The sequence below is a fragment of the Tasmannia lanceolata genome, unplaced genomic scaffold, assembly GCF_043159265.1.
Source record: "Tasmannia lanceolata isolate RefF3 unplaced genomic scaffold, GAP_Taslan_0.1 ptg000006l, whole genome shotgun sequence".
NCBI lineage: Eukaryota > Viridiplantae > Streptophyta > Magnoliopsida > Canellales > Winteraceae > Tasmannia > Tasmannia lanceolata.
Genome location: NW_027518683.1, coordinates 6485532 through 6497100, shown reverse-complemented (window position 1 = coordinate 6497100; position 11569 = coordinate 6485532). Strand labels below are relative to the sequence as shown.

At 38.7% G+C, this 11569-nt stretch overlaps 1 protein-coding gene across 2 annotated transcripts; it reads left to right on the top strand.

The window, feature by feature from the left end:
* The first annotated feature begins 368 nt into the window (after positions 1-368).
* Positions 369-6012, top strand: LOC143879454 (putative glycosyltransferase At5g20260). Of its 2 annotated transcripts, XM_077381848.1 has the most exons (4): positions 369-745; positions 848-1017; positions 4668-5031; positions 5231-6012. In XM_077381848.1, the coding sequence occupies exons 1-4, from the start codon at positions 428-430 to the stop codon at positions 5891-5893; spliced, it is 1515 nt and encodes a 504-aa protein (XP_077237963.1). In that variant the 5' UTR covers positions 369-427; the 3' UTR covers positions 5894-6012. The 2 variants fall into 2 exon arrangements, with proteins under 2 accessions (XP_077237963.1, XP_077237964.1); XM_077381849.1 differs by lacking the exon at positions 369-745 and having other exon boundaries at positions 874-1017; positions 4663-5031.
* Positions 6013-11569: the final 5557 nt, after the last annotated feature.

The following is an 11569-nucleotide window of genomic DNA, read 5'->3' as shown; positions in this document are numbered from 1 at the left end:
TAGAATTTAAATTCCAATTCTGCCCTCGCGGGTATATTTCTATTCTAATTTCTAATCAATTGGGGCTATAAGGCTAAATTAAAAGTCTATAATCTGTTTTGGACACACAATCGGTTCTCAAAATGTCAAAATCCAAAACAAGCAGAGCCTTATTAAAGATGTGATGGGGAGATGTGATGGGGCGGGGATTTTTGCCCAGCAGGGTGCAGGGGTGGGGATGGGGATTAGATATTCCCCGTGGGAGGGTGGGGATTCCCCGCCATCCCGAAGCGGGACGGGACAGGAATGCAACATCCAGCCCCGACCTGACCCGCCGCGTTGCCATCCCTATCCCCGTGGGATAAACGTACAAGCACATGCTCGTTGTTAAGAAAAGGCTGTCTAGTAGTCCATTTTCGGGAAATCTGTGTGACACAAGAAAAGTGAAATGGCATCCTTGGTCCATTTGTCTTTCCTTCTCTTACTCTTGCTTCTCCTTCTTCCTCTCCTAGTTTTCTTCCTCTTCTTCCAACCCTTACATCAACCCTATTTCCAACTCAATAACAATTTCATCATATCTCCTGAAAATCACACAGAGATGAGTCATGGAAGGTTACAAACCCCAGTTTTCTCACCAATCTCAAAAGATTTCCCCAATAGGCCTCCTTTTCCATCCTTCAATATTTCCCCTAACAAAACTAATTCCACCACTATTGTGTCCTCCAATATATCCCCTAACAAAACTAGTTCCAGCACTGTTGCTAGAGTAAGTAGAAATCAAACGTACTTAAATTTGTGTAATTGAAGGATGAAGTTAGTTATTAGAAATTAATTCTCTTTTGTTTTTCATCTTTTGGGTTATTTGCAGGAGAAAGTGTGTGGGAATGGAAGTAATGTTTCTTTGAAAATGGAATTGGGTTTGGAGAAAGCTCGAGCCTCCATTTTGCGTGCCATAATGTGGCGAAATTACACTTCTCAGAAAGAAGAGAGATTCGTCCCAAGAGGAGCTATCTATCGAAACGCCTATGCATTTCATCAGTTAAGAGAAACTATCCATGATCTTAGTTGCAATTTTTTTTCTTACAAGAATATCATCTGCCATGAAGTTTTGTTGGGTTATTTCTGTCGATGCCTCATTCAAAAGAAAATTAGAAGGAAATTATTGGAAACTTAAAGCAGAGGAGAGACATGAGTTACCAAATTTAATTAACCATTGGGATTGCAGTAATTTTCTGGAAAGGTTTGGAAAGGAATAATATTTCTAAAATTTCCTACTTTTTTTACATGGGAAAAGTTATACATTGAACCAAGCCTACTCATTTTGTATTGAGAGGAACCTTCTATTTATGATAATATTCATCGCAATTAACCATAACCTTCTTAATAAAAAGACAAACAAAATAGCTTGGAAATAGAAGGGGTAAAATATCATTGCCCAGTTCACATGTGATTTATCAAAGTCATTCGGCAGAGAGCGCATGGTGCCCATATGGCTCCCACCATTTTTTGTCTTATTCAGACACGATGACTTTTCTTTCTCAAGTGAGCCTACATTATTAACACCCTCTTTCTTTTGAGATTCCACTTGCCTCGTGTTGCCTTGTTGGTAATGTGAGAAATTATCATACATAGGAATGGGCTGTAAATATCAAAACAAGGGGGGCTGAGAATTTCGCTTTATGCAAATATGGCTTTGCTAGCTGTATAAAGTAGGGGTGTGAACGGATCGAATTCGAAGCGGATATGGCTAGATCCGAATTCGATTACAGTATACACTATCTGAATTCGGATTCGGATTCGGATTTGACGGATATTTAATATATATTACCGTATTCGATTCCAGCGGATATTGTTCGAGTTTGGATATTATCCGTACCCTTTTATCCTGTAAATTTGAACATTTTATTGCAGTACTTTATCTTTCTTGTCCTTCTTACTCCTCGAATGAATTTCCCAAACTCTAAAACCAGACATCTACCTTCTCTTCTCAAAATTAACTCTCGAACCCTAAAATATATGAGATCCTCTTCTTCCTTTTAAAAAAAAAAGGCAGAGAGAGAGGGGCGGTGGGGATGGATGGTGTTGGTAGTGGTCTTTGGGTTTTTTCTTTCTTTCTTTTTTGTGTGTATATGATGGAATGGGTTTGGGCTATTTTTAACAGGGGAAGTGGGAGTACTGATGGTGGAAGATGAAGGGAAATGGGGATGGAGATGGGGATTGGGTTAGAGATGGAGGTGACTAGCGGTGATGGAGCTGGCCATGAGAAGGTAGAGAGGGGCGGCGGTGGATTTTGGTGGAGTTGGGGACACCAAGGAATGCCGGAGATGGTGTCTCGACCTCCTCCTTTCTCCTCTCTTGCTTCTCTTTGCAAACCTTAGAAGTCCTCTCTTTTAATTGCATTTTGGGTTTTTATATAACCCTAAGTTGGAAAATTGATCTGAGCCGTCCAATTACCATCAATGACCTAGATGGCCTTTTTATTTTAGAACTCTCCAGAAGCTATACCGTCTTCTTTCAATCACCATCATCAATTTGTCTCTTTCATCCTACAGCCCATATTTGTTGCTTCACAAAGAAGCCAGGTCAAACTCCAAGAATGCCCTTAAAATGAGAGATTACTCAATTTCTCACTCAAAACACTTTTTGTTTTTGTTTTTGTTTTTTTTTTCTAAAAAGAAAATTCACTTTTCTTTTAGAAACAAAAGATAGTGTGTCATTACTAAAAATAAATATTAATGATATTATTTATAATAAATAAAAATGATGTACTTCTCGGATTCAGTTATTAAACGGATCGGATATACCATTTACCAGATTCACATCCGCTAAGAGCCGGATATCTCATAAACGGATTCAAATAATATCCGCTTGAAACGGATTCGGATAATATTCACTTTAAACGGATTCGGATGCGGACGATAATCGAATTTTCAAATATCTATTTACACCCCTAGTATAAAGTACCCAGAGGGCGAGTCAAATTAGCTAAGTACAGTTGAGGCTTTAATAATTAATGCTCCATAAATTTAGGGTGATGATGTTTTCACCCCCTGCATTACTTGCACGCTCCCCTTAAAACGTGATTTACATAAAGTTGCCCACTTTTCATGTCAAATCAAGTTAAAAGGGGAGCGTGCATGTAATGCGGGGGGTGAAAATATCACCTCCCTAAATTTATTTTCTTTTATGAGGAACGAGTTTCTACACACTACTGTAGATAAGTTATCTGCACACTAGCTTAAAACACAGTGGTGGCCACATTGTTTGGCTGATCCAAAAGCATTCAGTTGATGGGCCCTCATATAGATAGGTGTGCCCAAAAAATCAGCTCCATATGATCATTCTAACCATTCGAACAGTGGAGGCAAGAAATGGACAAATTTGTGAAGGTTTATACACGTCCATTTTACCTCCACAAATCGTAGAGTTGGGATGATCCTATGGAGCTGATTTTTTGGGCACACCCTATCTATGTGAGGGCCAATCAACTGAATGCTTTGGATCACCCAAACAATGTGGCCCCAACTTTATTTTAAGCTAGTGTGTAGATAACTTATCTACACTAGTGTGTTGAAACTCTTTTCTCTTCTTTTATATCATATTCCTTAGTGTGTATCACTAGGTTTTATTATAAAAACCTAGTGATACCATTCAAAAAAAAGAAGGATATAAGATATAAGAGACTGCTTTCTTAGGAAACGGTGTTTTAAGTACGGAAAGGTGAATGATAATGTTGTTCAAAGTACATATGGGGTGTAACCGTGTAAGTACATATATATTGTACATAAGAACGTATAGAAAATGCTATTTGGTCTTTTTAGTAAAATTTGTTGTGGTGGTCATTGTAACCATGGACTCTGGTTTGACAGTGGCAATAGCAGCGACGCCAATGATAGGGGCAACACAACACCAAACTGCTGCCTAGCCATGATAGTTAGAGGTCACCGTGTTTTCTCTAGCGGATAAATAGGTTTAAATTAAAACCTAGTGCACTAAAAGCATGTGTAGGGCAAGTATCAAGTGCCATGCGGCTAGTTTCAAGGAGGAGGGATGGACAACACCTATATGATAAATGATACTCTCAATTCCTTATATAAAATGTTCCCACCAACCATATAAATTATTAGAGCGCCGAACGTAATGCCACAGAGAGACTCTCATTTTCCAAACACCTAGACCTACTTTCAACTTCGAAAATATGAGAAAAGGCGAACATTAAGATCATGGAGCAGGCGCACGTTTGGGTCCGTTGAACTCGGCAAATCTTCAAAAAATTTAAGCAAAAACCCAAAAATAAAAAAAAATAAAACATGTTTTTCTTAAAGGTATAAGAAAAGAATAGGTTTCTTCATAGTGATCCGTAGCAATCAAAAGGAAACTGTATAAAAACAAATGTTTTTCTATGAATTTTCTTTCTAGTATTGATTTCGTAAATGTGAATTCCTGATTTATAATTCTGAGTTTTGCAAGTTAGGCTCTTTAGTTCCCAATTCCTTTTTTAGTGAATTAATATAAATTTCAAGTTATTTCTACTTTTCGTAAGCAAAAGGTAATTCTGAATATCGATATCACATAATTTTTTTTGTTAAAAATAATAATAGAAAAATTGAGGGCCTCTCTTTCAAACAATTTCTTGTTCTTGAAAACTATAATTTGACAGTGATGAGAATGAAATTAATTAAGAGCAGGAGCTACATTGAGATGGAGAAGAAATTCAAGGTGTGGGCCTACAAAGAAGGTGATCCACCTCTCGTTCATGATGGGCCTTGCAACAACATTTACTCGACTGAAGGTCAATTCATCGATGAGATGGAGAGCGGAAAGAGTCCGTTTGTGGCCCGGGATCCGGACGAAGCCCATGCATTTTTTGTCCCTTTGAGCGTGGCCAATGTCATAGGGTTCGTTTACAAGCCCATCACCTCTGTCGCTGGGTTCTCTCGAGACCGACTACAAAGGGTCTTCACTGACTACATTACTGTTGTTTCTCATAAATACCCTTATTGGAACAGAAGCCAAGGTGCCGACCATTTCATGCTCTCTTGCCATGACTGGGTAGGCAAAACTCTTTAACTCTCTCTCTTTCACGTCTATCTTGTTGAACACTTAATGATTAAATAACACCAACTCTAATCGCAATAAATGAGAGCTATTGGTTATTTCACATGGTTTATATATGAGTGCTATTGCCTCACGTGAGGACCCAACAACTGCAATGCTTTTAGGGCTGAAGATTTCCTATGCGTGAAATCAGGCACCCGACGTCTCAAGAGCTAGCCCTGAGCTCTACCGCTACTTCATCAAAGTTCTCTGCAATGCCAACACCTCCGAAGGTTTTCAGCCCGAACGAGATGTCACATTGCCAGAAATCAACCTCCAATTCGGACACCTTTCAATGTCAGGAATCGGACTATCGCCTTCGAAGCGAACAATCTTCGCCTTCTTCGCAGGCAAGTCCCACGGCCACATAAGAAAAATCCTACTCTACCACTGGAAAGATAGAGATAATGAGATTCGGGTTCACGATCGTCTCCCAAGAGGCGCCAATTACACTAAATTAATGGGAAATAGCAAGTTTTGCTTGTGCCCAAGTGGGTACGAAGTGGCAAGCCCCAGAGTGGTCGAATCGATCTATGCGGGTTGTGTCCCTGTGATCATTTCTGATCACTATGTGCTCCCATTTAGTGACATACTTGATTGGAGCAAATTTTCCATTCAAATATCGATCGATCGGATACCGGACATTAAGGTGATCTTGCAAGGAATAACGGGACGTAGATATCTAATGTTGCAGAGGAGGGTCATGCAAGCACGGAGACACTTTGTAATCAATCGACCTGCGAAGAGCTACGATGTGACTCACATGGTTCTTCACTCGGTGTGGTTAAGGAGGCTTAACCTTCGCCTTCCCTATTGACCACCTTCATCACCTACATTTGGGTTCAGAATGAAACGTGTAACATCAAGAGACAAATTCTTTCTTTTCTGAGCCACTTGCCCGTCAATAAAAATTTTCGGATCTACCACTTGCAAGCTTGATTTAGATTTATCTAATCAAGGCTGTTGATTGTTGGGGGTTCCACTTGAAGCAAAGATCCAACATCGGAAAAGTGAATGTATGTGGATGGGCTTATAAGGACTTGGACACCCTATTGAATCCAAATACCTGTGTGGGTTTATTTGATCCCAATAGTAGATCCAATTAAGCCCGATTGTTGCCCCACTAGTAGATCCAAATAAAGGTTTGGAATCCAAATCAATTCACATGTATGCTTATACTAAATAAAATAGAATTCAAAGTTAAAAATCTTGGTGGATTCGAACCACCAGCCTCTTGAAAAAGTGGTGGTCAGAACTCATTTCCTAAGTGCTTACCATTTAAGCTAAAGATCCACCTCTTGGCGGCATATTAATCAGATGGATTCCAATACAATAGCATGTAAATGAATATGATAGATCACAGATTCACAGTGAAAGCCATATCATCCAAAAAAGAATTATGTTCAAGAGGCAAATAAAAAGACATAAAGATACCCATTTCATTGGTGTAATACCTCTTTGCCATCCATCTTGTAGAAGCTCTAATTGCTGAGGTAAACAACAAATTTGAAAAGTTATCTCTAAAGTGTGATAACAACAAATTAAGCGTTACCAATCACTACTCTAGAACAGTCATAGCAAAATGCTAGGAGTGAGAGCCTCACAATCCAAAGTGGTGAAGAGAAGGGCCTCTGTACGATTAGGGTGTTTCACCAAGATTAAGGGTTATTATACCAAAAGAGTAAAATGACTGATAAGACAAGATAAAAAGAAGTCTTACACCTCCACTTGGCCTAACAGACTTCCTTTTTGTAGCTTCAAACCAGTCATTATAGCATGATAAGGAACAATGCCCCACCTGCCCATGGTTCAAGTGGCATGCTGATGGGAAGCTCCCTGCGCAGGAACACTTTTCTCAATATTTTATGAAAAAAACATCAGAGAAAAGACAAACGTTTTCTCCTCTTGGTTTGTGCGTGTGGTTTTGCTATTTTAGTTTACTAGTAAAAAAGCTAAGGTATATACATTAGAATTAAATAAATAAGACTTCTTTAGGATAGGTTGGGAAGACTTTTTTTTTGTGAAAAATCTCATTGTATCTACCAATTAAAATGACATCTACTACGTAAACTATATTAATTTAGAGCACAACTTAAATGCACAACTTAATTTCCACCTCAAAAACTTCTCCTTGTAACTCAGAAGACCATCGCTTCTCAATTTGAGCTGTAGAATGCTTACCACTACTTTTCCAACATTTCTTTCCATGGTACATTTGGGTCTGAATAAACATTCTCATCTAGATACAAATTCTACATCAAAGAATTTGTGTCCACATTGTTAAAGTATAAAAGATTAAATACTGCCTCTCTCCAACAGCTTAAGCTTTTGGAGAAGCTGGTAAGTTAACATGGTATCAGAGCAAATGCCTGGGTTCAAACCTCCTTGATAGCAAAATCCACATGCAATGGTTAAACCCAAAAGTAGGGCCATATGTGCCACGTGTAGGCCAACCCTTGAAAGTGGGGCCACACGTGAGGGGGAGTGTTAAAGTATAAAAGATTAAATACTGCATTTCTCCAACAGCTTAAGCTATTGGAGAAGTTGGTAAGTTAACACACATGTTGCCTTTCTAGTTTCTTTCTACCATCAATTGGGATTCCCCCACCTGCACAAAAAAAAACTTTGGGAGAGCTATTCATAATTTTTTCAATTTGGTTAAATTAATGGGTTTTGCTAACGAGTGCACACTCGTTAAGGAGCATTTAAAGCACCTATTTTCATGTACCTACACTTTTATCCTCAAAACACATTTATTATTAGAGAACCGTTTCCCACAATTTCATTTCTATTACGAGAAAATAACAAGAATACCCCTATGTCATAAAAGATAATAGCCAAAGTACCTTAACCCAGTTTCCATGAGATTGAAATATTTTATTATTTTATATGAGATAAGTTTATTTTTGTCATTTTCATGAGATAATGTATTTTGTCATTTTTATGAGATAGTGTATTTTGTTCATAGGATCGATGATCCTAACCTTCCATCTATGCATTTTTTTTAATTGTGGTGTCCATTTTAAACTTCCTCAAATCAAAGGGTTAAGATCATTCTATGGAGAAGATTTTACGGGCCCACACTATCTACATTAGGGCCCAACAAATGAATGGTTGGATCACCCACGCAAACAATGTCGGCACACGTATTTTTTTCATTTGTTGGGGGTGTGCCCAGAAAATATTTTTCAATCCTAACCCCGATCTATGTAGTTTTTTTATATTGCGGTGTCCATTTTAAACCTTCTCAAATCAAAGGGTTAAGATCATTCTATGGAGAAGATTTTATTAGAGAGTAAATTAGATCTGAATTAGAGAATAAAATCCGGGCCCAACAAAATGAATGGTTGGATCACCAAAAAAATGCGGCCACCAGTATTTTTTTCGGGTTGCACGTAAGTGCAGAGCCATCCACCATGTAAATTGTCTTGCATTAGATAGGTCTTTTTTATTATTTTCTATGAGATATAAGTGTATTAGTCATTTTTTATGAGTGAGTGGTATTTTGATCATTTTCTATGAGATAGGGTCCGGAGGATTTTGATAGGCTAAGAATCGAAATGCATGGTAAAAGGAGAGAAGCATAGTTTGAAATGACAGAGATGAAACTTATCTTTAGATCAGAAAAGACACCCGGCGTTAGGGAGATGGTACGTGTCGTTCATCAAGATGAAACTTGTCTTTACATCTTACAATGGTAAGTACGCGTGTCGCTCGTGGAGATGAAACTTGCTAGGTTTTTTTTGGAGTATTGGCAGGGCAAAAGCATAGCTTGAAATTACGGAAATGCCAGAATTAATGAGGACATATAAGGGAAGTCAAGAAAAACCAAAACTGGGATGTGAACGGTATTTCAACAAAAGCATCAGACGAATTTTCAGGGATTTTGCCTTTTAGTAGTAAAGGATTCTTCTTCAGTTGATCTACAACGTATACAATTGGTATCAGAGCAACCTCGGAGATTTGTTCGTCGAAGTTTTGATCAAGGATTCGCTTTACAATTGGTATCAGAGCAACCTCGGAGATTCGTACGTCGAAGTTTTGATAAGGATTCGCTTCTAGGCAATCTTGATCTTTCACATCGAAAGGAGATAGAAGAAGATGTAATATTTTATTCAAAAAAATCAGAGAAAAGATAAACGTTTTCTCCTCTTGGTTTGTGCGTGTGGTTTTGCTATTTTAGTTTATTCTTCTACAATTGATCTCCAACTTCTACATGGGCAACTTTCAACGCGGAAGGGTGTGGCTCTTTGGTGTAAAGTCATGGGTTTGCTCCCCAGTGATGAGCGTTCGAATCCCCCCTTGCTTATCTGTTTCCGGGTGATTGCGCGCATCCGTAGGGAAATAGTCCTACCCCCAAGGGGGTGGGGACACCCTCCATTACCAAAAAAAAATACATGGGCAACTTTGATGCTTTTTGACGTAGAATCACGTTAAAAGGGGGCGGATGCGTACTGCAGGGGGTGAAAATATCATCGCCTAATCGAAAAAACTAGAAGAATTGCCACATACAGGGACGGAGCCAGAGGGGGGCACTTGCCCCCCCCCCCCCCTCAAAATTGAAAAATTCTCAATTTCTCAGGATCTATGTAAGTATGGACAAAGTGAGGGGATGAGAACATAGTGTTTTTTTCAATCGAATAATCTGTGTCCAAACTTTTCCAAAATTGTAATTGTCAGAAATTGCAATTATTACTTCTCTCTCTCTCCCTCTCTGGGATGAAAACATAGCGTTGTTTTCAACTTCGAATAATCTGTGTACAAAATTGTCCAAAATTGTAATTGTCTGAAATTAACTCTTGCAATTAATACCTCTCTCTCTCTCTAGGATGAGAACATAGGCTTTTTTTTCAACTTTGAATAATCTGTGTACAAAATTGTCCAAAATTGTAATTGTCAGAAATTAACTCTTGCAATTAATACCTCTCTCTCTCTCTCTCTCTCTCTCTCTCTCTCTCTCTCTCTCTCTCTCTCTCTCTTTGGGATGAGAACATAGCTTTTTTTTCAACTTCGAATAATCTGTGTACAAAATTGTCCAAAATTGTAATTGTCAGAAATTGACTCTTGCAATTAATATATCTCTCTCTCTAGGATGAGAACATAGCGTTGTTTTCAACTTTTAATAATCTGTCTACAAAATATCCAAATTTGTAATTGTCAGTAATTGACTCTCTCTCTCTCTCTCTCTCTCTCTCTCTCTCTCTCTCTCTCTCTCTCTCTCTCTCTCTCTCTCCAGCAAACTAAAAATCTCCTATGACATTGTGGATTTGTGGCCAACAAATGAACTGTTCGATCATCCTCTGAAGTGGGACCTAGAAGAAAACTGGAATTCACGCATACACACACCATATAAAATCTCCACTGATACGCTCAAAATATATTAGTTATAATATGGTGTAAGCTCGCATAGTTCAAATTATTTTTTAAAAAGTATTGTATAACTTACCATAGGATGATCCAAGCTATCCATTTGATGGGCCACATCGTAAATAAAGTGCACCCTAGTGAAAATGGTTTTTGGGGTACAATGTATTTACGATGTTAGGGTCATAGCCCAAAAACTCATTTCGATAGGATGATCCTAGGCCACATCGTAAATACAGTGCACCCCAATGAAAATGGTTTTTGGGGTGCAATGTATTTCCGATGTTAGGGTCATAGCCCAAAAACACATTTCAATAGGATGATCCTAGCTCTACAATCTGTATTGGAATTGCATATTATGGAGACCTTTCATAGAGCTAGGATCGTTCTATTGAAATGAGTTTTCTGGCATAGCCTTACATTGTGGCCTATCAAATGAACGGTTTGGATCATCATATGGTAAGTTGTACAATACTTTTTGAATGATACCAGACTACACGAACTTTCACCATCCCAAAACAAATTACCCATGCCATGCTAGGAGTGTTAAATAGTGGGCCCGACCCATCAAAACATGTGTAATATAATTTGGTCCCACTACATGAAATATAAGGGAAAAGTTGTACTAGCCCCCTTTTTTACTTGGGAGAAACCCTCTAGTGTAAAAGAGTAATGGGCCTCACCCATGTTCTGCCCCTCAAGCAAATTCCTGACTCCGCCCCTCGCCACATAGGCTTTTTAGAGAAGGGGAGAGTTCGCCCATTTTTTAATCGAAAAAACTGGAAGAATTGCCACGTAGGCTTTAGAGAAGGGGAGAGTGTCGGGTTTCTTGCAAAACGGGAGTCGGTTTGGAGAAAAAGACACCAGTTGCTCTGCTGACACGTGCTCAAGAAACAAAGAAAGGGGCACGAGCCCCTAAAAATCAATTCGAAATTGACCATATCATCAGTCAATTACACCACCTTCTTAATTTCCTAAACGGGATCCCGTTTTAGAAGCTCTTTTTTATTTTATTTTTTATGGGTAAGCTGAGGCAAGACCCCAACCAGATCCCGTTTAGGCAAGATCCCGTTTATTGATGGGTTACGCATGATCCCGTTTTAGAAGTTCTTTCCATGGAGGAGAAAGG